Genomic DNA, 27,826 nt, shown 5'->3' with positions numbered 1-27,826 from the left:
CGTAGGGCTAGCCGTAGCTCACCTTCTCCTCCCGTATCTCTATAACTTTAAAGAGAAAAGCGACTCTCTACCTTCTTTACCCTCTCTCTATGGTTCTACGACCGGAACCGCTCCGCCTTACTTCCGTTTCTTCTTCCGGGTTCGTCCCCTCCCGCCCGGTCTCCGAGTCCCCCGTTGCCGAGCAACGCGGGCACTTCCTTCCGGGCCGCGTGGTGCCTGACGGGAAGCATGGATTCGCACGAGCTCTTCCGAAAGCTTGGAGCCGGCGCCAAGTTCGACGTGAAGCGCTTCAGGAGAGACGCGGAGCGATTCAAGGTAAAGGGGGGGGGGCCCAAAAAGACAGCAGTCCTCCCCCTGCCTGGAAGCCCCATCCCTGGCTTCACTTTCGTGGTTGGGCCTAGTTCCACGGGAAATGCGCTCTGTTCACCCCCAGGAGCCTTTGGTTCCATTATTATTATTATTATTATTATTATTATTATTATTATTTTAGTCTCAGTCTTATTCTCTCGTTCTCATTTACGGACAGTTTAATTTTCATGCCCCTGACAAAAGTGGGCTGAGAGCTTTTGCCAGGAGTGGGGAACTTGCTTCCCATGCATTTTGCTTCTTGTCAACCTTCTGGGGGCCACATGACAGTAGTGGGCAGGGCCAGAAGAAAAAAATGGGTGGGGTAAATGGAAGTAAAATGCAACCAAGTATATGGTTAAACCCAGTGTTTTTTTCTTTAAAAAATGTTTAGGGGTACTCTTATTTTGACTCAAGAAAATCACCATTTTATAGATCAAATCGGGGAAAATAAATACAGTAAATGGACAAAAGTGCAAAGATTCACAAAATGTTTAGGGGTATGCATAGCCCTGCGTCCCCCCAGAAAAAAGTATTGGCTAAACCAGTTTCTACACAAGCCTGAACACCTCTCCCCCCACCCTCAAGCAACTGCCATTTTCACAATTCAGGGGCACGTCTCCGGCCAGCCAAAAACACTTAAGGAGACAGTAAAGTAGAGCTCAAGAAGGGTGGGGCCTGGGGAGTCTTCTGTAGGTCAGATAGAGAGGCACAAAGGGGCATTTTTGGTCTATGGGCTTGAGGTTGCCCCATCTTGTCTTACTCCACAGTGGTCTTTAAGATGCCGCCAAGTGCTTTGATTGTTTTTATTCCAAGAGACGCACACAGCTATGCCTTTGGAAGTATTTTTTTATCACGCTGCACATTTTATTCTTGCAAAGCAGTGGCGTAACGGAGCAGGGGTGAAGCACCATTTATTTTACGGCAGGGTGAAATGATGTGTTCTGCATTCAAAAGTCCTCTGCATGGCAAATGAAGTTTTTTGAGCCCTGGCTGGCTTTTGTGACCAGGCAGGGTTCTTGGTACCTGGTTCTTCCTGGGGAAACAAGAACTCTAAACCACAGGGATGTTGTGGATCTGTTTGATTTCAGGTGATCAGAACTAAGGATAAAGAAGCTGGAGCATCGGAGATTCTGGGAGAGCTTGACTTCTTTGCTAACCAAAGCAAAAAACCACCCAATTCTTCCGATGATGGTGGAGGAGGAAATTGTCTTCGTGAACCCCAAGCTGAAGCATTGGAATTACAACCTGAAAATAAAGGAAATGAACCCAGATTGGTGGGCAAGGCGAGGGCTGCAGAGAAGAGAAAAGGAGATGGGCAAAGCATGGAAGGGAGGGGCAAAAAGAAAAAGGCTCAAGGTAAATGAGTGGGCAGTTCTTTTTAAAAATAATACATTCTTTTTTATTCTTGTTAAATCAGTGAGGCATCCAGGAAGCATGGGCAGTTGTCAAGTGATACAAACTCATTTGTACACAGTTGTGGCAGCAGAGTAACACTTTAGTATGATTAAACTCTGAATTTCCTTCCACATATATACTCCAAGCAATTTTAGGGACGTTTTCTTAAAAAACAGCACAACAGAACATAGGTATAATGAACAACGCTGGTCTTCTGGTGGCTTATAATGTTTTCTTGCTGGGTTCAGAAGCTGATTGTATATTTTTCTTGGATCCTGATCTCCTGTTCTACCTGTGATGTACACAGGGCTTACCTGTACTGAGTTGTGCCTTTATTGTAATAGGTAGCTTGGAGGAGTCGGTGTGGTTGCTGACTTGTGTTGCACTAGCAGTAATACTACTACTACTAATTTTTTTATTTGTACCCCACTCATCTGACTGCGTTGCCCCAGCCGCTTTGGGTAAAAAGGCCACTTCCCCGAAACCAAACCTGCCTGTCAATCAGCTGATAGGGCAGGAGTGGGCAGGGTTCAATCTTTCTTGATGCTGCTTTGCCAAACTGCCCCCCCCATGGGTCAACTTTGACAGGTGGGAGGGAACACCCACCTTCCATTCACCTAATTATTATTATTTACATTTTGATTTTTCTGTGAACCACTTTGAACGCAGATTTATTTGGGTAAAATGCGGCTTATAAATGACAATGGCAAATGGCAACATCATCACTACCTGTCAAAGTTGGCCTGTAGGGGTGGGTGTGGATAACAGATCGGGCCCACTGGGCCAAAAAAAAGTTTCCCATCTCTGTCTGAAGTGGTGATTACACAGCAATTTAGTTTTCATCTTTTCGTTCTGGTTTATATACATGGATGTTCTTGAAACTTTCAGAGGCAGCCCCCATAAATCTTGGTACTGAAAATGAGGGGATATTGTGGATGTCCACTTTGGAAGCAAAGCTCAGCGCTCCAAGGAGCAAGGGGGAGAAGGAGCCCCCTGCAGCAAAACTGGAACAAGCTAGACAAGAAAAGGTGAGTTGGTTCTCTTTAGTGTGCTACCTGCAAGCAGTTTGGAAGTAGTAGCAAGTGATAGCCATGAAACGCTCTGGGGTGACCTTGGTCCAGTTGCCTTCTTTCTGTCAGTCTAACCTACCTCACAGGGTTGTTGTGAGAATGAAACAGGGAGGAAAACAGGGTGCACCACCTTGAGTTCCTTGGAGGGGATAGGTGGTGTGTGAATGAAACCAATTAATTAAAACTAAAGTCTGCTAAAAAAATGGCATGTGCTTTAATCTCCATCTTAAATGATTGAGGGTTGAATTTGAAGGTTAGCACGAGTTAAGAGCATGATCAAGGGATGCTGGCTATCATTTCATCTCAGAACATATGAGAAGCAGGGATTGATTTCTACCAGGTGAGATGTCACATTTCTAAAAGGGTTCAAAAAAGTTTTGCCAAGTGAACTTCAAGTCTGCATCCCCAGGAACCCTAAGATTGCTGCAGTAATAAGCTTGCATTTTCAAAAGTTGTACTAGTTACTGGCATTTTATAATTGCAGGACATGTTTAGGTCCCCCCCCCCCCCAAGCTGAAAGTTTACATGTCAAAAATTGTGTGCTTTAGTGCAGTATTAAGACTGGCAACCAAAGCAATATGTAGATGTGGGGTTTCTTTTTAAATTTAAAAAATAATGACTTCCACTTTAATGTAGCATGTACATCTTGGAATTTTTTAGGTAAATCACTTCAGAAATAAGCACAAGATCTACATTCAGGGAACAGATCTTCCGGAACCTATTGCTACGTTTGAGCAACTTGCAAAGGAATACAACGTCCACCAGAAGATCATGCAGAACATTGAAGCTGCAGGGTTCCAGACTCCCACACCAATTCAGATGCAGGCTATTCCTGTCATGCTCCATGTGCGTCCTGGTTTAATCTTTCACTTTGAGGTGAAACGGTGATGTAGTCTGTGACGTTCCTTAAGTTATCCTTGTTTAACTTCTCCACCAGCAAAATGGTGGGGGGACAGCGCCTATTTTGCAGGCGTGTTATGAACTCAGATTGAATTATTACCCAAAGTCCTTCTTGTGTATATTCTATACTATCAATGAATGACAGGGAGAACTGAACATTTCTGTGGTGCATTTTTCACCCATTGTGGCTTTCAGCGCTGTACCAGCTGCCTAACCCAGCCTTGGCTCATTCCCTTTTCTCCTCCACCCCACCAGGGTCGCGAACTTCTGGCCTGTGCCCCCACTGGCTCAGGGAAAACATTGGCTTTCGGCGTTCCTGTTTTAGCACACCTGAAACAACCTATGAATAAAGGTTTCAGAGCACTGATAATATCCCCTACACGGGAGCTTGCCAATCAGGTATGACGATGTTATTATATTATATTGTATTGTATTTTTGCCCTAAATTGGATTTGAAGGTGCATTTAATGCTTGCTGTCAGGTTGTGAAAGCTAAACAGCGAAGTGCTTCACCCATGTGGTACACTTGTCATGTAAACTTTCCCAAAGGAAAAGTGGGCAGTAAGTAAGGTGTTGACTAATAGGTGAGAACAGTGAGTTGCTTTAAATGGTCATATACCTATTTTCTAGCCCCTGACTACTCACTTTGCTTGGGGTTGGGGAGTGCCTTTTACTTATTTACATTACACATTTATACGCCACTGTTTAGACAAAGAAAGGGCTCTCAGAGCAACTTTCAAAAACTCAGGCTCACAATTTTAAAAGACACGTCATCCAAGGAAAAAAGGAATAGCAGGGAGGAGGAAAAAGCACGCTCAAGCATAAATTTGTAAAGTTGCATCTGATACCAGTGGTAGTTCTGACTTCCAGTATATTTGTCCATCTAGCCCAGCATTATCTACTCTGATTACCATCAGCCCATTCTGGGTCTCTAGCAGAAGTCTTTCCCATCATCTGCTACGTGATCTTGTTTTTTGAGTTGGAGAAGCTGGATTGAACCTTGGATCTGTGCTGAAATATGGGCCCTTCAGTCTGTCTTTGCTGTTTATTGTTATTATTCTGCCCTTGAACATAACTCTGAATGTGTAGATACTTGGCTTCTGTTTTTTAAAAATGGCATTCATGTTCATTTTTAAAAATAAATGATTATTCCTTTGTATTTTAGACACACCGAGAGCTGCTTAAGCTGTCAGAAGGTATCGGCTTCAGAATACACATGATCCATAAAGCTGCTGAGGCTGTGAAAAAGTTTGGGCCAAAGTCATCTCAGAAATTTGGTAACTTGGACAGAAACTGGAGTTCACAGATTCCAATCCACTCCCTCTTCCATTGCCCTGCCTGGCTAATTGTGTGTATGTCCCCCATCCCGTCCCTGCCCCCCCGCAGATATTCTGGTGACTACTCCGAACAGACTTGTCTATCTTCTGAAACAAGACCCTCCAGCAATAGATTTGACCAGGTAAAAAAACAGAGCTCTCATTTAAAATAAGTTCCTTCAGTCTACCAGCATGTTTGACACATGCACTAAAATTTCTGAGTCCAGCCTCTGGCACCACCCTGAGCTCCTTGGAGAAAAAGTGGACTGTAAATGTAAGTTTATATACCTCACTTTAATACTAGCCAGGGGTGAAACCACTTCAAGGATTCATTCTTAGCAAGGCCATCTGGGAAAGGGTGTGCCCTGTGTCTGATCCTACTGGCTGTGTAAGACTTGTTCATCTTTCTCCCCTCTAAACTGCAAATGTCCGCCTTCTGCTTTGCCGTAGGGTTGAGTGGCTGGTGGTGGACGAGTCGGACAAGTTATTTGAAGATGGGAAGACGGGCTTCCGAGACCAGCTTGCCACCATCTTCCTGGCGTGCACCTCCCACATTGTCAAGAGAGCCATGTTCAGTGCAACCTTCGCCCACGACGTAGAGCAGTGGTGCAAACTCAACCTAGACAACATAGTGTCTGTCTCTATTGGAGCAAGGCAAGTGTGGAAGATTGAACGTTGCCCCTTTCTCTCTCAATGTTCTCACATTCCTGTTTCTAGCTAGAGAAGCTGGTTGATTTTTGTCACACTTCCTTGAGCTTTGTGGAGCATTTGAGTATTTTTGCCTTAAAGCTGTCATGAAGGAAGAGGACACTTGAAAAGTCCCTTTGCCTGCTGTCTTCCCCTTCTGGGACCTGATTCATTCCATTTGGTTCCATTCACTGTCATTGCGTACTTTTTACAGTCTCTTGTGCTGCTGAAGAGGCAAGCGGTTTTAGCCTGAAGAGTCTGCTTGCCTCTTCAGCACATAGTGGAAACTTTAGGGACCTCTGACTTTTTGGTGTTGCCTTGCCAAGTTTTAGGGTTGGCCGGAAAGTGTGTTAAGGAGTACTGTGCATTAACTGTGGAATTAGGAAGGAGTACTTAAAGCTGTCTCTCAGCTCATACTGCAAACCCCCCAGGTTGCAAAAAGTCCAGTGCTGTTCTTTACACAGGACTGGGTGGGTGAGAGAGGAGGAAGTGTGAAGAGTGCTTTCTTTCTTTCTTGGGGCTGCGTGGATGGAGCAGAACTGCTCTAAATAAGTCACCTGTGCTGAGGTTTCCCTCATCCTGTGACAGCTTTAAGGAAAGGAAAGAACTGTCCAGTGAGCCCCATCAATCTGGGGGCCTTGGCTGCAAGCTAGTATAAAGTGTTCTGTGTTTCCGAAGCTTTCTCATCTGCAAAAAGCTTGCAGCGGGCTGTTGGGGAACTTGGGGCCTAAGCATCAAATGTGGCCCTCCAGGTCTCTGTCTAGCCCTCAGAGCTCTCCTTAGGCCACACGCCTTACCAGCCCTGCTTTGCACCATCCTTCAGTGATTTTGCCTGGCTGGGAATGTGTCGTTGAACTGATAGTACCTTTTGCTTGCCTGGATAGAGGACAGAGAAGGGTTTGCAAGTGTGCGTGTGAAAACTAGCCTTCTGGAGGAAAAGTTGTTTTCTGGCCCTGCCCACCATATGGCCCTCAGCCCCACCTCTGGTTAACACCCATTCTGTTGGTAGTTTTCTCACTCTGACATTTCCTTTTGAAATAACTTTAATCCCAGTCCATCTTCAAGCCTTGACAATGCCTACCTGTTCTTTGATTTCAGGAATGCTGCAGCTGAGACAGTGGATCAGGAGCTCTTGTTCGTTGGATCGGAGACGGGGAAACTGCTAGCGATGAGGGGCCTTGTGAAAAAGGTTGTTTCCCAGAGTAGTTTGGCGGCCAGTCCTCCTTCCTAGAAAACTAGGGATTGCAGCTGTCCAAACGGAATAGTGTTCTCCCAACAGCTCTCAGCGCTCTTAACAAGCTGCACTTCCCAGTTTGACTAACACCCAATGCAATCCATTGGGACAAGTGGGGCTTCCAATTAAATATAGATTAGGGCTTCGTGGCATGAGTTGTTTGGTGCCTGCTACCCCTGGGCTTGGGTCTCCTGACTTTTGTGATCAGATTTCCCCCAACTTTTGGCCCTCCAGATGTTTCAGACTACAAATCCCATCATCCCTCGCCAGCACAGGTATGCAGGGAGAAAGAGAATGAAGCAGCCCACCTGTGCACTGCTCATATGCCTAAGATCCCCAGGGTTGAATCACTGTTTACATTCTGTGCTTTGATTGCAAACTCCCTGGCACAGAAATACTTAGGCCATTTTTGCTGGGTATCTTTGTGAAGCTTGTGCTGGCAGAGGCCAATTGGAGCCGTTGCCCGAAACAGCTGGCAGCCGCCAGGGTGGGGAAGGCTGATCATGGCTGACTATCTCAAAAATGCTACCAGGCCCTTTTCGCACGTGATCAGCCACCAAGCTTTCTTTCACCCCCTCCTTCCCTCTTTCTCTTTGCAGGGCTTCACACCACCTGTCTTGGTGTTTGTCCAGTCCATTGAACGGGCAAAAGAGCTTTTCCATGAGCTCATTTATGAAGGCATCAACGTGGACGTCATTCACGCAGACAGGACCCAACAGCAGGTAGGAGAAACGCTGCTGAACGCGGAAGGCAAGTCTGAGCCGCTAGGTTGTTCCTCCGTTTTCCTTGACATGTTTAGAAGCAGGTGTCAGGGAAGGAACCCGCACCCAGGAACTGGTGCAGCTTGAGCAATTCTGTGTTGCCAGCTTGGAGTTATAGAAGCCGCAGTGTAATTGTGGCTTTTCTGAAGCTGGAGGCGGGGAAAACCACTGATACACATTTCTGTTTCCCCTAGAGAGATAGTGTCGTCCACAGTTTCAGAGCGGGGAAGATTTGGGTCCTTATCTGTACTGCTCTGTTGGCAAGAGGCATCGACTTCAAAGGAGTGAACATGGTTATTAATTTCGACTTCCCGAGTAGCGCTGTGGAATACATCCACCGGATCGGTGAGTGTGGGCTGCGCATTTCCATCACACGGCTCTTGGTTATTTCAGACTTCTGTCTACTCCCGCTAAAGGTTGGGAGGTCCTCCTTGTGGGCTTCCCAGAAGAGGCATCTGGTTGGCCACTGTGAGATCAGGTGTTGGAGCAGATGGGCCTTTGGCCTGATCCCACAGGGCTCACCTTATGGGGAGAACAATAGCACAAGCCATACCTTGCACGGGTGGGGTCCGGACAATCAGTCTTTGGTGTCTTGCAATTAAAAACACACAGATAGATAGATAGATAGATAGATAGATAGATAGACAGATAGATATGAGAAGGATAAGTTTGTTGTTTTCTCAGCTGGAGCGATACTCTTGAAAGTGTGCAGGCAATGCTTGCTGAATCTTGGGCCCCTGAGTGACACCTAAAGGGTTCTCAGTCATGTTGGCTGGGGCTGCTGGGAGTTGAACCCCCTTTATAATGTTTATTCTATGCTGGCATGTGCTCAAAAGGTAGATTTGCTTATATGTTCCTTTCCTCCTCCTCCACAGGCCGCACAGGAAGAGCAGGGCACACTGGAAAAGCAATCACCTTCTTCACTGAAGACGACAAGCCGTTATTGCGAAGGTACCTCCCTTGCTCACTGCTGCTGCTGTTGTGACTTTTTGCCACTTGCTTGTTTCCGTTGCAATTTTGGTCCCTGGTTGGCAACTCGTTTTCTTTTGCTTTTTTAATAGTAAGGGCTGAAGAGCCTGTGGCATTGACTGGTTCTGCCTGCTCCTTCCCTGGTGAAGGGCTCTTCCCCCATTGTGAGCAGTTACAGTTGCTTTGGGTGAAGCTCTTTAGCAGCTCTCCCCTCCTACTCTTGACTTGGAAAGAGGATAATCTTGTAGCAAAACTCATAATAAATGGCAGGGGCCCCCCTCTGCCAAAGCCTCTTTTCATCTTTGAACAGTGGGGGTGGTCAAGTGCCCTTTTCCTGTGCCTTTGAACCCAAGAGGGACTTAGGAAGCTGCCTCTTACTGATTCAAACCATTGCTCTGCCTAGCTTAATAGTATCTACACTGATTGGCAGGGGCTCCAGTTTCAGACAAGAGGTCTTTCCCAGCCCTTCTTGGAGATGCCAGGATTGAACCTGGGACCCTCTGTATGAAAGCCACTGAGCCCTGACCCTTCCCTTATAGTTTCTTCCTAAGAGGTTGATGTATTTACATAGTGGGGGGCTGACACTGGGGATATTTGGAGGCCCAGTAACCTTTTGCAAATATCAACTTTTGCCAGATCAAGTTTTTCTACAGTGGTGCTCTTGCTCCTCTGACTGAAACTTTCTGAAGTTGGCAGCGAATTATTGACTCTCTCCTCTCTCCCTGCACCCCTGCCATCCCTCATTTTCTTTCCTTACAGTATTGCCAGTGTCATTCAGCGAGCTGGCTGTCCTGTGCCAGACTACATAAAACATTTTCGCAAGCTTCAAAGGTAAGTGAGCATTTTGATCGAGCCAAATAGGAGAACGATGGTGGAAGAGTGCCAGGAGTAGTTCTGTTTCCCCTCTCTTCCAGTCCACACCCTGCCCCCTCATTTATTTATTTTTTGCTTGAAAACCACACCTGTTGGGCTCTGGTCAGTTGTGGCTGCTCTGGTCCTAGTGATCTTGGACGGCTGGTCCAGGGTCATGGTACTGCAGCTCTTGGCTCTTGGCTGTGAACTGCATGCATAGTGAAGCCTTTGGCCTGAGGTGACATACTTATTCTTGTTCTCTCTCACACACACACATCAGGAGGAAATGCAGTAGGAGGTTGAGCAGTTTGGTGGGCGGAGGGGAGCATGAGTGTGATGGTCAGAGTGGAATGAGGGAAGGTAGAAGCGTTTGGTAGTGGTTGAGAATTAGGCAGCGGGAGTGGCTCTGAGCCCTCCAGGCAGAGGCAATACAGAAGGGTGGCAAGGACCTTAAGCTGCCTGCCTGTGCTCTGTGTGAACCACCTTCAGCTGCCTGAACGCCTTTACTTTCCCCCTCTCCCCTTGCCCCAATGTCATTTTCAGCAAGCAAAAGAAAAAGCTGATTAAGAAGCCTTTGGAAAGGGAACACATTCTTACATCTCCCCAGTTCTTACGCCGGAAAGCCAAGAGAAAAAAGTAAGCTGAATTTTATTTGTTAAAAGCTTTTTGAAGGGAGCGGGGAGAGGTGTAATTTCACTTAACCAGTTCTGCAGGACAGAGGAAAAGAGTGTGAGAAATGTTATTACCAGTTCTATTTATCCAGGTAAACGAAGTAGAAGCAGACCATTTGGGCATCTGTTCCCCTCAGAGCTACAATGCCCAAAGTTCCCTGGGAAGAGAGATTAGTGGTTAAACCACTCTGAGAATTGTAGCTTATTTATTGGGTATATGAAGGAAGTTCTAGCACCCTTAACAAACTACAGTTCCCAGGATTCTTTGGGGGAAGCCATGACTGTTGAAAGTGTTATCCTAATGTTTTAAATGCATTGTGTACATGGGGCCTTAATACCTAGTGGGACCCATCTACTTCAGTACTCCCCACACAACCGCTCCCCAACCTGGTGCCCTCCAAGTGTTTAGAACTACCACTGCTATCAGCCACTGCTACATGCCTGTCAAAGTAATACAACATTTCTGTGTTGAAGAGTTTGCAATCAAGGGACAGAATTTCAACAGTGATTTGTCCCTATGGATCTTTTAATGAATGAGCAGAGCATGGATGGGCTGTTTTGTCCTCCTAGTTCAGCTCAGGATATTTTCTCCTTAACATCTGTGCACAACTGGCTTGAAGCCACCAACCTGCCGGGCATCTCAATGAATGGCAGCCATCCAGCTGCTCATAGAGAGGGGATCTGTGTTTGACCTTGAGAGGAGAGCCCTTCAGATTTCTTGGAGGTGGGGAGGCATCTGGGCCCCATTCTGACAGTGAGGATGCTCACGTATACTCAAACTGCTGTTGATTATGGCTTAATTTCAGGGTTAATGCACAAGCCAAGAGTCTCTCAAACATCTTAACCCATGTCTCTCTTATGTACTGTCCACCTGTCCTTCACTCAATGTGATCTTACGTTGACTGGATTGGAGATGGTGGTGTGAGTTTTTTACCCTGAAATTTGATTCTGCTCCTAAGTTAGCTGGAGAGAACATGGCCTTCTGGTGTTCAAAAGGGATTCAGGCTTAAAAACAGCACTTCCAAGATCTGGCTCCCACACAGTCTCCTGCTGTTCTTTTTCCCTCTACCAGGGAGAAAGAGACTTTGCAAAGCTGATTCTTGCAAGCTGCACATCAGTGACCAAGAGCAGTTACCAACATTTGTTGTTGTTGCATAAGAAGGGTGTTTCAGTAACATTCAGTGGAATGTAGAATTGGGAAGAAGACAGAGAGAGGAGGATGTGTCTTCGGATCTGAGCTTCAGTGGGAGAGAAGGTAGAACCACCTTGGGGAGGAACCATATTTCAGCAGCATCTCCAGTTAACAGGATCAGGTTGCGGGAGACAGAAAGACATTCCATCCTGAGACTCTGGAGGGCCACTGCCAGCCAGAGTAGACAATTCTGGAAGGCAGCTTCATACATTCCTATGTAGCTCAGTGGTAGAGCATCTGCTTTGCATGCAGAAGGTGCCAGGTTCAATCACTGGCATCTCCAGGTAGGACTGGGAATGTCCCCTTGTCTGAAAGCCTGGAGAGCATCTGCCAGTTCTACCAAATCTCATCCACACAGTTCGGCCCTCTGAACATTTGGCCAACACAGGAACCAAATGGAGCCCAGAAAGTGCCCTTTTCTTGGCATGTGAACCCTTCATTCAAGTTAGTGCTTTTCACATACCGTATTTTTCGCCATATAGGACACACTTTTTCCCCTCCAAAAATGAAGGGGAAATGTACGTGCGTCCTATGGGGCAAATGCAGGCTCCTTGGCTTCAGCGATAGCAACATGAAGCCTGCGCTCCGGAGGCTTCGTGTTGCTTTCGCTGAAGCCAGGAGAGTCCGCTCTTTGAGGCTGGCAGTGGGGGAAAGCAGCGCTTCCCCCCACCGCCAGCCCCACAAGCTTGGGGGGCAGCGGGAAGGCGCGCGACACCTTAGCGCTGCTCCCCGACCCGGCTTTGAGGCTGGCGGTGGGGGAAAGCAGTGCTTCCCCCCACCGCCAGCCTCACAAGCGGGTCGAAAAGCCCGCAGGAGCCGCGCAGCCCTTAAAGAGCGCGCCGCTCTTGGGGGCTTTTCCCCAAGGAGGGAGAAGGGACTGACTGGCCGAGTCAGTCCCTTCTCCCTCCTGTGGGCTTTTGCGGGAGATGTGCAGCCTGTCCGCTGCTCCCAGAGCTGCAGGGGCGGGGGGAATCATATTTTTTCCCTTGATTTCCCCCCCCGAAAACCCCCCCTATGGGCCGGTGCTCCCTATAGGGCGAAAAATATGGTACATCCTCAAGTCTGACTGCTTTTAACATTCACACTTTCTACTTAGCTTTTAAAAAACCCAAAACCCTTTAAATAGGTTTTCTCATGCCAGCTTTTTTGTTTATTAGCAGCTAGGCACAGTGCTTCAGTTCTCTGTAGCTCATATTTATATGCGTTACATAAGCACCTGCTCTGTATTAAACTCTGAAATATTGAACATAAGAAATTACCTTAGACTGAACACAACCATCAGTCTAGCCTAGCATTGCCTGTTCTATCTGGCAAAACCCAAGGCCACTTTTTAGCTGGATTTGAACCTGGGATCTTCATGCGCAGAGCGCACTCTACAACTGTAGGCCCCACTCTACACAATCTGCTTTGTTGACAGCTAGTAGACTGCTATAAGAGCCTGATGATTGTTATTAAATTGGTTACATGAAGGTACTTTTTTCCCTTTTAGGAGAATTGCTCAGAAAGGAGTGAAGAAAGATTCCAAGGAAGCCAAAACTGAGAATTCTAAGGCACAGACTGTTCCAGAAAACTGATGCAGCGCTTTGAAGCATTGCTCAAAATAAGCAGGGATCCTATGTTATTTGCAGGAATCTGGGAAGCTACACAGACCACTGATGGAACAAAGAGGTTTTTTTATATTGGGGTGCATTTTGCCTCTCTCTATTATGTTTTTTGGCAGATTTTCTAAGCAAGCCCTTTCCTGCCATTGTTTGGTGGGAGGGGGTCAGGCCATCCTGTGCTGTGACATTTTTTTGCCAGGCTTCAAGGAGGACAGCGCAATGGCAGAAATGGCTCATCTTCCTTCACTGATGATAAACGTTCTTGCATCCCTGAGTGCTGAGGGGGACTTCCCATGTCAGTAAAGGAAGGCTGGAGTGCCAAAGGGGTGCCCTGCCACTTATGCCTTCAGATTGCTTTCTCTTGTACCCCAGTCTAGCAAATAAAGCAGGGCTAGGGAGCCTGTGGATCCCTCCAGATGTTGGGTTTCCAACTCCTATGTACTCCCAACAGCATCCAGAAGACCACAGGTTCCCCATTCCTGCTTGCTATACAGTATTAGGTTCTGTAACTGCTATAAGGTGTAAGACAGTCGTTGCAAGCTTGATGCTGCAAATTTATAACACACGGGAAAGTGAATTTTAAATCCACAGTACAATACCTGTGGATGGAAATACCCAAGAGTGTTCCTCTTGCACTAATTTACATGCTTTACACAGGTTCACCGGCCATAAAATCTGTAAGTCTTCGCAATAAACTGCCTCCAAATGGTTTCGCTATGCCTTGTGTCTTATGTTCCTAAATATTTCTTCTTTTTTTTGTTGCAATTTTTTTGGGTTAAGCTCTTCAAAGGGAAAGATACACCATAACGAGAGAGAGAGAGATGTCTCTATAGAGCAGAGGTGTGGAACCTTTTTGGCCTGCCCTACACTGCTAAGAATGCTTTCCTTCTCCATTCTAGAAATATATATTTTACCAATATCCTTCCAAAGGCTCAGAGATGGGTAGCAAAATGAGAAACACCTCTGCAGGCACACACCTATTATTAAAAATTCAACATCTATTTCTTTTATGAATTTAATAATGGGGTTTTATCCACCTAAGTCATACAATAGTCCACATAAAATGTTGGTCATGTCTGTTGATCTGAATGGATCTAATTTAAGGCCTCGTTACATACACCTCAGGGGGAAAAGCATGCAATATATTGAGAAATCTACATCTGCGTATATCTATAGATACTTGCTCATTTAGATCTGTATATGAGCTGTCAAATTGTTTGTATATTTAATAGAGATTAATACACATAGGAATCTGAGAACTGTATACCCATCTCATTAAATCTTTATAGTTGTTAGATCTCTAATCTTTATATAGATTACAAAGAGCTTTAGGTCTACAGCTAGAAAAAACACACGCATACATCTTTCTGAAGATAGTGCTGAGTATTGACTGACATATGCATATAAATCGAGATCCTACAGGTACTGACTGTAGTTTGTTTTACTCTTCAATGTATCGTCAGTGCTTTTTTTGGCATGCGTTAAAACTTATCTCTAGTGTGTGCGCCTTGAGGAGACTGCAGAGAAGGTGGTTAAAAAGTATATTTATTTATACCCCTCCTTTCCCCCCCGGGGGGAGGGGGGACTCAGGGCAGCTTAGGCAAATGGAATCAGGTAATAATGATGATAATGAAAAGACTAGTAATAAATCTAATTATTGGTAAAGCAGAGTGGGTGGAGATGAAGAGACCTCTAGGATGAATAATAACCTCCATCCTGCCCCACACCTGGAGGGCACCTACAGCGACACCCCCCCCCCCCTGCCTATAGGGTGACTCTCCCTATGCCTCACAAGACCCCTATGCCCAAGACAGGTAATAATAATGAAAAGACTAGTAATAAATCAAATTATTATTAAGGCACAGCCGGTGGGAATGGATGAATAGTAGCTTCCCCACACCTGGAGGGCACCCAGGCACCTGCCTATAGGGTGACTGCCTACGCCTCAGAAGACCCCTATGCCCAAGACAGGTAATAATAATGAAAAGCCTAGTAATAAATCAAATTATTGTTAAGGCACAGCCGGTGGGGATGGATGAATAGTAGCTTCCCCACACCTGGAGGGCACCCAGGCACCTGCCTATAGGGTGACTCTGCCTACGCCTCACAAGACCCCTCACTTCCCCACTTTGTGGGGGGAGAAAAGAGGGCGGCCAGACCCCGCTCCTTCCCGCCCCTCAAGGCGGGCGCTGCCCAGTCGGTGGGCCGGGCCTGGCGGGGGCGAGGCGAGGAGGCTCTGCCCCGGAAGTGGCGGCGGCTGCGGCCCAGCTGACAGGAGCCCGAGAGGGAGGCCCTGCTTCGGGCTCCTGCCTCAGTCGCCGGGCAGCAAGATGGCGCTGCGGCCGGGCCAGGGAGCCGGCGGCGGCGGTTCTCTCAGCACCACCTCGGCCGCCGCCGCCGCCGCTCCTCTGCCGGGCACCGCCGGGCCGCCTCCGGGAGCAGCAGGTGGCGCCGGAGGAAGCCCCGGGCCTGCCAGGTAGGAGGGGATCCCGCGGCCGGAGGGGAGGCGGGAAGGGAGGCGCGCTGCTTCTCAGGTGACTTTGGCATCTCGGATTATTCAAGGATCCCTCTGGCTCCCTGGAGCGACTTTTAAAGCCTTTGGGGGGGGGTATTCCGCACCCCGCACCAATTAAACCTAAATATATAGGAGAATACATAGGAGGAAGGAGAAGATAGGCACCTACATCATACCTAACACGTACACCATGGTTACTTCAATTTAGAGCCCGCCCTTCCATCCAAAGGAGTGCGTTTATATGTGTGTGTATCTATCTATATAGTGCACAGGCTATAGATATTTTCACGTATAGGCGAAGTGGCAATGCACAGCCTGTATGTTAGCTGCTTGCCTATGTTATCGTAAATATTTTCTTTCAGATGCTTTAAATGTGATTGATTGGGTGGAGTCTTACTCAGCATAGGCAACACACAAACCTACAACAGGCAACACTCACATAGTATACAGTAGCATACAGTACACAAAATGTGTGTGTACTTAGTCTGCTTTCTCTCTCAGATATTTATGGATAATGGTTGGGGCAGGGGGATTTTTTGACGTCTTAAAATACTGTAAAGCCATTCTGATGGATACCTAAGAAGGTGTTGTATGGGCTTATATACCTTATCCGGTTGGTGATCCTTAACATAACAGCATTAGAAGTATTTAACACCCAGTATTTAACATACAGTCAGTGAATGGTTGCTAACCAGTTGACTGAGCTCCACATGGGTAAGAGGCCCGCTTGCAACCACAGGTACACGAAACAAAATATTGAGGCTTCTGGTTAATAATACTAGGTCAGGAGTCCCATAATCTAGGATGAAGGACGGTTCGGAAATTTAATTAATCAGTAGGTGCTGCAAGACACATTGATATACTAATCTCATTTACCTGGGGGTAAGCCCCACAGAATTCAGTAGAACTTACTTCTAAGTAGACATGGTTAGGCTTACCCTGTGAGTGTCCTATTTCTTCTAGAAGTAAGGTGAACATCATGTGTTCATTGTTGCCTTTCTGGCTGAATGTAAAGATTGGGCAGATATCTGTCTATTAGGCATTTAACATTCATCAGTTTATTTATTATTAAATTAGAAAGAGAGAATTAGAGAGAGAGAAAATGTGAGATTCCTCCCCTTAGTAAATTATAGATAGATGAGAAAAATAGGTTCTCTCTCCCCATCAATTATATAAAACTGAGAAAGAGAGAGAATGGGTGAGGAGTCCATTTTTTTAAAAAAAGTTTACATTTTTGGATAACAAGTACAGAATTCCACTATCCACTTTTTTAAAGTGGGGGAGGAATGCTCAAGGTTGGGTTTCAGAAATTTATTATTTCAATTCTTAATTTATTTTTTAAAAACTTATGTTTAATTTCAAGGCAGAGGAACACAACTTGGGTTTGTTTTAGGATAGGGTATAGGTATTCTGGAGTCCTTTTTCTATTAATAATCCTTTTCCCCTCCTGTGTAATTTTAATGGATGTTTAGGAACCCATTGTGCAGTAATGTCACTTACTTATACATTAGTTTATCTCTTCCCGCAGGGTATGCTTCCCACCCACCCTCCCACCTGAACAACAACCGTATGAGATAGGTTAGACTTGAAGTTCCCATGTCAAAGTTGCATCCTCAGCCATGATCAGGGGCTACCATTGTTTTTAAAAGTTATTAATAGCAGTGGCTGAGCAATTTCAATCATAACTGCAAGGCTGGGTAAGGGAGAATCTAACCCTTTCTTCTGACCCTGGAGCCATTTCCCTGTTAAAAGTTGTGTTGTAAAACTGCTTTTTGCCCCATGGAGCCAAACATACGGGTATCTTATGGCTGCCAGTATTTTTTCCCTACTGGGCAAATACTAACTTTGAGGAAGGGGGCGAGTGATTTTAGAATCATAGAGTTGGAAGGGACCCCCGGGGTCATCTAGTCCAACCACCTGCCATGCAGAAATCACAGCTACATCTCCTGTGCTGGCGCTCAGTCAAACCCCAAGCCCCTCTGCTACCAATATTCCTTGAAAAGAGGTTAAACTACAGGTTACAAAGGTATGACATTCCTGTCCACCTTCCCCATTGCCTATTTTAGATAGCTTCTTGGGGTAGATACTTCTCTGTTTTTATTTACATAAATAAGTGTATGGCTTTATCTAAATGATAAACAAAAGTTTGTTGGGTATAGGCTAAGCGTTTTCTTGTTACGGAGTATGGTTGGTGCAGCACTTGAGGGGGATTAATGTAAAGCAAGTGGAAAGTTGAGATGATGAGAGTGCTTTATCAGTCCATCCCTCTTCCCAGTTTTATTTATTTTTTGTTTTTAAACCAGCTTGATGGATTGAAGGTTTGGATTGCAGTCCCAATATCGGTTAGCCACTCTCCCAGAGAGAATATGGCTGCTGTGCCGTGCCTGGCTAGGCTGCTTAAAATTCCACCAACTTCAAAGAGGCATAATTCTTGGAGCCTACAAACATTCCTTTGGGAGTTCAACTTGCCCTGGGACAGGCAGTTATGTGTAGATGAACAAGTAAAAGGTTCTGTTGGCTTTAGAGAATGTTGAGTTTATACCCACTCAAGTTAATATTTCTTCTTCTTACCAGAGGTACTGGTATATCTCTTCCAGTTGAATGTGTGGATTCGAGGATTCATTCTGATGGTGCAGATAAAATATAACTGATAGAATTCTACAGGTTGGGATATTAGTGTGTGAAAACAGTCCAGATCCAATGATCCCTAGATGGTCGAAAGTGATTGAAAGCCAGGTGCAAAATGTCCCTGGCACATTGGCGGTATATAAATATATTTTATAAATAAGCAAACGTAGGATGCTGCCCTCTGCTAAATCAGATCATTGGTCCATCTATCTCAGTATTGTCTACACTGACTGGCAGTGGCACTCCACGGTTTCGGGCAGGGATTCCTCCCAGCCCTACCTTGAGATGCCAGGGATTGAATCTGGAAGCTTCTGCATGCCAAGCAAATGTTCCACCACTGAGCTACGGCCCTTCCTGATTTAGCATCAGAGAAAATGTTGGTCCTGTGTCTTCTTTTCTCTCTGACTCTAATTAGCAGGAGTGTGTTTTCTCCTTTGTAGCTGCTTATAAATAAGTCACTGCTTCTCTGGAAAGCCATGCATGTTTAATGATTCGGCCTTTCTTTGCTTTCTGTGTGGAATGGCAACGAGCCCCTCAGATCAAGTCATGGTTTTGCCCCTTCTCCCCCTCCCTCCTCTTTCGTGGTAGGATCCTGACACAGAAGGATGGGGGGGGTCACGCGTGTGGAGCACTGATGCAGATGTGTGACTCCTGCAGGGGAGTTTAAATGTGACATGTAGGTTTGAATTAGCACCAGTTTGAGCAAGTAATAGATTGAACTTGGGCATGTTGACCTCAGTGGCGGGTTCCTTATGATTAATGCAAGCGTTCATCAAATGCCCTTCTTCTTTTGTTCTTAGCAGTGTGCACCTGCTGGTTTTTAAGGGCAGGAGAGAGTGTCCTGGGACTTTAACACAGAGGTAGTAAAGTGCTTTCAGATGGAGGGCCACGCTCCATTCTGAGCAACCTTCTGGGGGCCGCATGCCAGGGGTGGACAGGGCCAGATGCAAACGTGAGCAGAGAAATGAATCTGAATCTTACTTTGGTATACAGTGGTACCTCGGGTTAAGAACTTAATTTGTTCTGGAGGTCTGTTCTTAACTTGAAGCACCACTTTAGCTAATGGGGCCTCCCGCTGCTGCTGCGCCGCTGCTGTACGATTTCTGTTCTCATCCTGAAGCAAAGTTCTTAACCCGAGGTAATATTTCTGGGTTAGTGGAGTGTAACCTGAAGCGTATGTACAGTGGTGCCTCACAAGACGAAATTAATCCGTTCCGCGAGAGTCTTCGTCTAGCGGTTTTTTCGTCTTGCGAAGCAACCCTATTAGCGGCTTAACGGATTAGCGCTATTAGCAGTTTAGCGGCTATTAAAGGCTTAAAGGCTTAGCGGATTAGCTGCTAAAAGGCTATTAAAGGCTATTAAAGGCTTAGCAGATTAGATAAAGGGGGGGGGAAGCGAAAAAAAAATCTCAAGACTTGCAAGACATTTTCGTCTTGCGAAGCAAGCCCATAGGGAAATTCGTCCTGCGAAGCAACTCAAAAACGGAAAACCCTTTCGTCTAGCGGGTTTTCCGTCTTGCGAGGCATTCGTCTTGCGGGGCACCACTGTAACCTGAAGCGTCTGTAACCCGAGGTACCACTGTAGTAGGCTAGTTCTGTCTTGCATCCAGGCACTATCAGAGCATTATCAGAAGCATTATCAGAGTTCAAGGACACCTTCCAGCCAAGCAAAACACTCAATGAGAGTGCAAAGCAGGACTGGTGAAGGCTGCGGCCCTGGGGTGCAGAGGGATGGCTGAGAAAGAGCTTTGGGTGGTTCCCAAGGGCCACAAAGAGAGACCTGGGGGGGGGGGGCTGCTTGAAGAGGAAGGCTTCCTGTTGAAGAGCACCATGGTTTGCAAGGGCTGGTCCCCTGGAAGCCTTTACTGTGAGGCAGTTGTTTCCCCTCCACATATTGGGATGTCTTACAGAACTCCAAGCTGATCCTGTGAAGTAAAAACTGCTAACGAACAATTCATTTCACAATTTCAAAATTTAAACCACAGTCGCAAGACTTGCTTCCGGCCCTGTTGACTCCCCCCACGCAAGGCGGCTCTGCAAAGAACTGTATACAGGCAACGACCATGTTGCGTTTGTTCAAAGCACGTGGGACGGTGCATGCTTGCATCACTGCGAACGCGGAAGTGGCAGGAAAAGGGGGCGGAACAGGGTAGGGCAGGTTTATGTGGGCTTCGCAGTTGCATGTGATGACCCGGAATGAAATCCCCGTGCAAATATGGAGTTGCCTGTAGTGGAACAGGATCACATCCATCCACAAGACTCTCCAAATGCACAGGTACATCTCCTTGAGACACTCCTTGGAATGGAAGATGCCTCAACCCAACTTAATGGGCTTGTTATGGTCCCTTGTGAAAGGGAGATTAAAAAGGGTGTGTACCTGTGTTAAATGGCCACTTTTCCCCTCCTTATTCATCAGTTGTGAGTAGCCCTCAGCCTCTGAATACTGAGGAGTTGCAGTAGTGGAAGAGGCAGATTTCGTTCTTTCAAGTCCTGCTTAGGAGCATCCAGGTGCTTTGGGTTTGGCCATTGTGGGAACCGGACGGCTGGGCTAAATGGACCTGATCTGTCATGACTCTTCTTACATTAGTGTGCTTTTCAAGCAGGAGCGGGAGGAACATCAAGCTCGGGGGCTGACTGTGGCCCTGCAGGCCTGCCTCTCTGGCCCTCAGAACTCTCCCCAGGTCGCACCCATACGTAGTCCTCCTTCATGCCCAGAGCACTTTTGCCTGGCTGGAATTTGCCCTCAATGCCTCTTTCATACCTGGATGAATACTGCTTGCTTATGCTCTGTGTGTGTATGCGTGTTTTACTGTTCAGTTCCATAAAATGTAATGAGAGTAAAATGCTTTTATTATTGTTTTAAAAGTTCTTTACTCTAATTCCATTTTATGGAATGAAACAGTAAAACAAACTGCTTTTCGTAGAACATATGAATGTGGAAATGAGAACGAAACCCAGCTTTGAATCTGGATTGTGACTTGTCCTGATGGACAGAAAGGAAATTCCACTAAACTGCCCTGTTTGCAGACAGCTCCAACACAGGAGAGAGCTGCCAGCCACAATTCATTTACCAAACAGTTGAGGCAATGCTTTGCATTAGAGCTTGCACTATTACTCAAAATGGAAGACTCACGATTTTCACCACTTTCTGTTTCAGCTTCATGTTTCCTGTTGCGGGTGGTCTTGGTCCTCAGGGTATGTAAAAGTTCAAACTTTAATGGGAGGGAAAGGCAAGGTATATTATTACTCAGGGAAGGGGAACTTGCAGCCTTCCAAGATGTTCTTGGACTCCAGTTCCCATCATCCCTGATTGGTTGGGCCCAAGCTTTCCAGGGCTGATGGGAAATCGATACCATCTGGAGGACTCTTTGCTAGAACTGAACGAGGTTCAAAACTGCAAGTGTTAAATATCTCTCTCAGAGTTGTTGTTGTTGTTGTTTTAAGATCTGACTCTTTCCAATATGTGAGATGTGATGCTCAAGATGAGGGTGTTGAAACTTGTGGTAAAAAAAATATTTGGGTTCCTCTTCCATAGATGTAGAGCTCCAAGGCTTCCTTGGGGAGATGCCAGGACACCTGACAATGCAGGATTGGTCAGATACAGCTCTTTAATCAGAGTTACATATCAGGTGCTTTCCCCAGAGGTGTTAACTGTTCTTAAGGAATGTGCCAGTGCTGCCATTGACCAAGGTCAATTCTAATTATTTGGCTTCAGAGCTCTTCCTAATGGAATCCCCAGTTAGATTAACCATTATCAAGGCTTGTAATGATGTAGCTCTTAATCGTGACTAAGACTTGCAGAGAGGGGAAGGGCTGGAGGAAGGGATCCCGGGATGGCATCCTTGCCTGGCAGACTTGGGGCAGATCCCACTTCTGGTACCTGCCCTGGGCGGCTTGGGTCTGCCTGCCGCTCCACTTTCCCACAATGTGCCAAGAATGACCCTGCCTCAATGGGAATGTGTGAAATTAAAATGGCAGCTAGCCCCAGCAACCTAGCATTGCCTGGAGCTACCCACAGCCCCCATATGTTGGGTCCGGTGGCAGAAGAAGGGGACCGGCTGGAAGGCACTGTGTCCAGGGCCTCCCCCCTAAATCTGGAGCCATCCCCAGAAGGAGTATGTGATCTGGCAGCCCATCCCCAACCCCTTAACCAAGCCCTGCCATGGGACAGTAAAGCAGCTGGAGGAGGATGAGACAGTGGGGGAAGAAAGAGCTGTGGGTGGAGGGGGGCCCCCTTCCCCACCCTCTGGACCCCCTGAGAAACTCAGCAAACCTGCTATACCTGGAACTGCATGTGGGAGCGCAGCTGAATGGGACACAGCTGTAGGCAGCCTGAGGAAGTACCATCCACCCTGGGTCTGCCCATAAAAAGCAAGTCTAGTGTGAGAGACCAGGGTGCCCAGGCTGCTACCCGCTGTTTCCAGGAACTCTTCTCATTGTGAGACTTTTGTGGGCGAGCTGAGAGTTTGTTCGGACCCCGGGAGAGAACCCAGAGGCTGAGAGGGAGGGTGTGTCAGAAGGAAAATGAATTAATATTCATATCACTTTGTATTAATGTAACATTTTTATATGTAGCTGTATTTTTGTAATATTTTGTTTAATTTGTTGTTTTTTCAGTTTTTATGTACACTGCTTAGATATATTTTTTAATATATTAAGTGATTTAGACATTAAATAATCAAGAAAAATAATCAGTTGATTAATAATATTGAAATAATGGTTGGGCCAGATGGTGGCCTGCCTTGGCCCAGATAATTATGCTTGTAGTTGTGGATTAATAAAATTTAGATCTAACAGGGAATCCTAACCAAACCTTTCATGCCTTGGTGTAGGTATGATTCCCATGCAACAGCAAGGCTTCTCGATGGTGTCGGTCATGCAGCCCAACATGCAGGGCATGATTGGAATGAATTACGGCTCTCAGATGCCTCCTGGAACAATGACCATGCAGGTTTGAGACTTGTGCTTAGTCAACAGGAAGCTCTTGGGCTTTGATCTGTATCAGGAGGAGTGGAGTTTGCTGATTTATGCGAGAAACCGAAGGCAGCGGCCCGGCAGGCTTCCCCTTCCTAAGCTTCTTTCTCATAAATAAAATATTTTAATACGTATCTGTCAGGGAACTGCCATCAGTGCCGGAGGGAGAGAGCAAAATCCAGAGGGATTCCAGAGAGCGTCCCGGGATTGGGAGAGGCAGCCCATCTTCTGGGGAAGAGAATCAACGTAGCACCAGTGGAGAAGGGGGGCAGATGGGGGAAGCGGCGAGGCGGTCCCATGACTCCTTGCCGGGGACCAGCGGGGAGAGTAGGGGTCCTCCGCTGCCTACGCCCTCCTTGTGCAGAAGGCTTTCGCGCAGAGAGAGTAGGAGGAGACTAGGCGTCAAAGAGCTTCTTTGCTGGAAGAAGTTTAAGAAACGCCCACTGACGGATTCTGCCAGCGATTGAGACAGCCACGGGTGAGTGGCTGTCCGGACAGAAAAGGTTCACTCAGGCAACCCAGCCAGGTGTTTGCACCGGCTTACGCACGAGCAACCCCTAGAACCACTACAGTATCCTTGCTCTTGCACCAAAGCCACCCTGTGAGGCTTCTCCAAATATCATCTGAGTACAACCAGTGTCAGACTTTGGGGGGCCCTTGGCATTTTGGCATGGGGCCACATGCTCACTGCCTGCTCCCAGGCGTGCCAAAGCTGTGGCAGGTGGGAGTGCTTTTGAATGGGAGCTAAGCTTGGCTGCTATCCATTGTGGCCACCTGCCATCTTGAAGTTACTCAAATGCAATGCCCCAGCCTGTAGATTTATAGTCCTACTCAGACACTGCTAGGGCAGCCACCATGGGTGAGCTGAGCCCTTATTCAGAAATGAGCTTGCTGCTAAAAGAGAGAGGGAGGGGGAGAGAGAGCGCGCGCACGCATTTGCTGAACAGCAGTGGAGCCAGGTTGGGCTGGCGAGATGCCCTTTCAAGCCCCTGTGGCCCTTGGGTCAGTGCCCCACCTTGTCAACTGCTGGTGCCGGCACTCTGCCACCACCAAGCATCCTATTTGTGTCTCGGGTGTTACGGGGAGGGGATGAGGAACTCTTTACACAGCAAGCCCCAATGAGAGCACAGAATCTTGGGGGAAGCATGCTAGAGGGCAACGAGGACGAAGCATCCTCGGTGGTGACAGAAAGTTGAAACGGGAGTTGGATGGAATGGGACGAGCTGTATTGGAAGTGTGCATGGCTGGTTGGAACTCCCGTAAAGCAGGAACCCTCCACCACTGCAGTGTTTTGTTGCAGCAGGTCCCGTGGCCATTGCAGATTGGACCAGAAACCTTCTGCACACCATGCAGGTGTTTTCTCACTGAGCTGCATCCCTTTCCCAGATTCCTGGGCTGGCTTCCCCCAATGTTTCTTGCTCTTAGCAAGGTGGTTTTTTTATTTTTAACATTAAATAATTGAATGCCATATGTTTCATTTGCTTCCCAGGGTGGCATGAATCTGGGCCCGATGCCAGCGGCTGGAATGTCATACATGGGGCAGGCTCCATTCTTAGGAATGCGCCCAGCAGCTCCTCAGTACACCCAGGACATGCGGAAGCAGTTTGTGGAAGAGCAACAGTAAGTGATGCTTAGCTGTCCCCCCCAAGTGTTGGGATGGAGATGAGAAGGGTCGTTAGGGGCCTTATGCTAGGGGCGGGGTGCCTTTAGAGCCCAAGAAGAACATTCCGTTTTGGGCAACCATATGGGGCTGACATACCAGTGGTGGGTGGAGCCAGTGGCAAAAGTGGGCGGAGAAAAGGAGATGACTGACCTTTGTACAGTAGGCTGCATTCCAACTTTTCAGAAACCACAAGGTTCTAAACACACACAAACCCCCCTCTCCTACCAAGCAAGCAAGGAGCATTATCATGAGAACCCATTTCAGCCAGGCAGCTGTGAAGATCACATCTGAATTTGGAAATTAAGAGTACCACGAACAAGATTGGGTCTTGGGCAGTGTTGTTGTCCTAAGGCAAGCCTGGGGTCAAGTGCAGCCCCCCATTAATGGGCTTACTTGGCTGGTGTTGTCTTTGAACAATGTCTCTTGCTTGCCTAGATAGAGAAGAGGAAGGGTCATGTCGGTGCGTATAGAAACCAGCCTAGGACACAAAGGTAAAATTTACATGGGTTGCTCCACCCACTTTTACTTCTGGCCCTGCCCACCAAGGGCACATGGCCCTCAGAAGATTGCACAGAAGGGAATGTGGCCCTCAGGTGAAAGAGGTTTCCCTACCTCTGGTTTAAGAAATGTAATACTTAGCTGCGGAAAGCAGGAAAATAAATAGTGGTGAAACATATGGCCTAAATAATAATCCTTTTTAAAAAAAAATGGCATGGCTTGAATCTCGTTGCAGGAAACGATATGAACACCAGCAAAAGTTTTTCGAAGAGGAAAGAAAAAGGCGCCAGTTTGAAGAGCAGAAACAAAAGCTACGGCTTTTAAGCAGCGTGAAGCCAAAGGTCTGTTGACAAGGGATGTTTTCAGCAGCACCCTGTCAGATTTTAAATTAATTAACATACTTTCTCTTGAGCTGGGAAAATGAGCACAGCTGATAGAAAATGTAACCTTTTAATGAAACAGTGCAGAGCATTGAAATGTACAAGGCTGAACAAAAAGCAAGATATGAAATGATAAACTTCTCCCGGACAAAAAACTGCTTTAGTTTGACTGTTTCGGTTGGCCTCTTGATAAAGGTTGCCACTGAGATGCAAAACTGCCTTTTGTTAGGGGAAGAAAAAGTGTTCACAACATATTTTTCACATGCCGTTAAGAGTTTCACCGCGGGTCATGTCTTCACTGTCAGGCAGGGTGCTTCTGAATGCCAGTTGCTGCAAACCGCAGGAGGGGACGGTGCTCTCGTACTCGGGTCCTGTTTGCAGGCTTTCCTTTGGGGCAACTGGTTGGCCACTGGCTAGAGGGGCCTTTGGCCTGATCCAGCTGCCATCTTTTTCTTACGCTCTAATGTCTCTGTTTTTAGATGGGTGAGAAGAGCAGAGACGATGCACTGGAAGCTATTAAAGGGAACCTGGATGGGTTTTCCAGAGATGCGAAGCTGCACCCCACGCCGACATCACATCCTAAAAACTCAGGTATTACGTTTTTCATCAGAGATGCGGAGAATGAAAACCCCTGAGCTGGTGCTCTCCTAGTGTTGCCGGACTCCAGTGCCCATCAGTCCCAGCCAGCCTGGCCAGTGGTCAGGGATGACACTTGGTCCTCCCACTCTCACAGGCACACTTGGTGGGGACGGGGGAGAGGGCCTTTTTGGCAGCTGCTCCCAGACTTTGGAACTCCCTCCCTAGCGAAGCGAGACTGATTCTCTCCTTGTTGTCCTTTCACTGGCAGGTGAACACCTTCCTGTTCCAAGAAGCTTTTGGAAACCAACTCCTTTTAATGAAAGGGCTGGTGTCGTGCTCTTTGAATTGTAATTATTTGTGTGGTTTAAATAGATTTAACACACGCATATAGTTTAAATTTTGTCAATGCGTAATTGCTTTTTCTATGTTTTTAGCACTTATTTTTATCTGTAAGCCATCTTGAGTCCCATTAGGGAAAAAGGGCAGGGTGTAAATAAATTAATGACAACAACAGGATATGTAGTCTAGAAACCTCTGGAGGCCACAAGGGCAGGGCTGATATAATGAGATGCAGCTTAAGGGTCATAAAAACCATTTAGCATCTATCTAGTTGATAATAATTTTATTCATTTCTTCATTTGTTAAAACATTAAGGACATACTGAAATCAGAGTTAAGCACTTATAAATCTCACTGATTCAACCTCTCCTTTTGAAATCAGCAGGACTGAAGGGTGCTTAACTGTGACAGGATCATAGCAACACCCATATAAAACTCAACAGGGAGAAGGATTATTATTATTATTATTATTATTATGAGGGGAAGGGAACCAGAATTAATTGGCTCCACCTACTGCTGGACTCCCTGCCTTCCACCCTGCTAGTCCCAATAAGCGTCAGTCACTACTGCCTCCATTCCATACACCTTCACAGGACAAATGCAGCAGCTTTAAAACTTAGTCACAAGATTAGGATGGGTACTAACAACATGCGTCTCAGGTGGCAAATCCCAGGATAAAGAGGTGCATCTTCAACGTAACGGCAAAACCTATACAGTCGTACCTTGGATCTTGAACGCCTTGCGACTCTAACGTTTTGGCTCCCGAACGCCACAAACCCAGAAGTGAGTGTTCCGGTTTGTGAATGTTCTTTGGAAGTTGAACATCCGACGCGGCTTCCGATTGAGTGCAGGAAGCTCCTGCAGCCAATCGGAAGCCGTGCCTTGGTTGTTGAATGTTTTTGGAAGTCGAACGGACTTCCGGAACGGATTCCGTTCGACAACCAAGGTACGATTGTATAGTGAAGTTGTAAGACGCCCTTTGAAGGGGAGGGAGTTCCACAACCTAGGGGCTGCCACAGACAATACACTCTCCTGGACCACCACCACCTGAATGTCTGAGGGCAGGGAACTCTCAGGAGGACCTCCTCAATGCAGCAATGTTCCTCAGTGCAGCAGTTTATGAAAAGCTGAGCAGTACCGCTTGGCATGGAGTCAGCATTGCCAGCAACCCCGCTCTGCCTTTATTAGAAATGTCCATGTCTCTCCCTCCCCCTCTCTAAATTTATTTATTATCCTTAGCAAAAAGCCTTGTTTTCC

General features: G+C 46.8%; 2 protein-coding genes across 8 annotated transcripts in view; both read left to right on the top strand.

Annotated features, from left to right (window-relative positions):
- The first annotated feature begins 174 nt into the window (after window positions 1-174).
- Window positions 175-13,704, top strand: DDX52 (DExD-box helicase 52). Its single transcript, XM_080983879.1, has 15 exons — window positions 175-315; window positions 1,437-1,704; window positions 2,632-2,771; window positions 3,474-3,659; window positions 3,969-4,112; window positions 4,878-4,989; window positions 5,099-5,171; window positions 5,479-5,682; window positions 6,814-6,904; window positions 7,549-7,671; window positions 7,905-8,055; window positions 8,586-8,661; window positions 9,439-9,510; window positions 10,075-10,167; window positions 12,884-13,704. Exons 1-15 carry the CDS (start codon window positions 229-231, stop codon window positions 12,966-12,968), a joined length of 1,905 nt encoding a protein of 634 aa, XP_080840005.1. The 5' UTR covers window positions 175-228; the 3' UTR covers window positions 12,969-13,704.
- A 1,602-nt stretch (window positions 13,705-15,306) lies between these two features.
- Window positions 15,307-27,826, top strand: part of SYNRG (synergin gamma) — a 57,675-nt gene continuing 45,155 nt past the window's right edge. For 6 of the 7 annotated variants that reach the window (XR_013979833.1, XM_080982782.1, XM_080982781.1 and 3 more), the window contains exons 1-6: window positions 15,311-15,471; window positions 21,295-21,332; window positions 22,970-23,088; window positions 24,601-24,731; window positions 25,508-25,613; window positions 26,132-26,243. Coding sequence is in view for 6 of the 7 variants with exons in the window: in XM_080982782.1 (XP_080838908.1) it covers window positions 15,326-15,471; window positions 21,295-21,332; window positions 22,970-23,088; window positions 24,601-24,731; window positions 25,508-25,613; window positions 26,132-26,243 (652 nt within the window). In the remaining variant the exon portion in view is untranslated. Of the gene's footprint in view, window positions 15,472-21,294; window positions 21,333-22,969; window positions 23,089-24,600; window positions 24,732-25,507; window positions 25,614-26,131; window positions 26,244-27,826 lie in introns of all 7 variants that reach the window. The other variant, XM_080982778.1, reaches the window with a different exon arrangement.

Source organism: Podarcis pityusensis, assembly GCF_964106645.2.
Source record: "Podarcis pityusensis genome assembly, chromosome: 15".
In the NCBI taxonomy this organism is placed as follows: Eukaryota; Metazoa; Chordata; class Lepidosauria; order Squamata; family Lacertidae; genus Podarcis; species Podarcis pityusensis.
Note: the sequence above shows the minus strand (reverse complement) of the source record. Positions and strands in the feature narration are given on the sequence as shown.

Coding starts and splice junctions, on each gene's coding strand:
- DDX52 (XM_080983879.1), top strand. CDS start 229: ATGGATTCGCACGAGCTCTTCCGAAAGCTTGGAGCCGGCGCCAAGTTC. Junction 2,772..3,473: donor AACAAGCTAGACAAGAAAAG/GTGAGTTGGTTC, acceptor GGAATTTTTTAG/GTAAATCACTTCAGAAATAA. Junction 3,660..3,968: donor CTATTCCTGTCATGCTCCAT/GTGCGTCCTGGT, acceptor CCACCCCACCAG/GGTCGCGAACTTCTGGCCTG.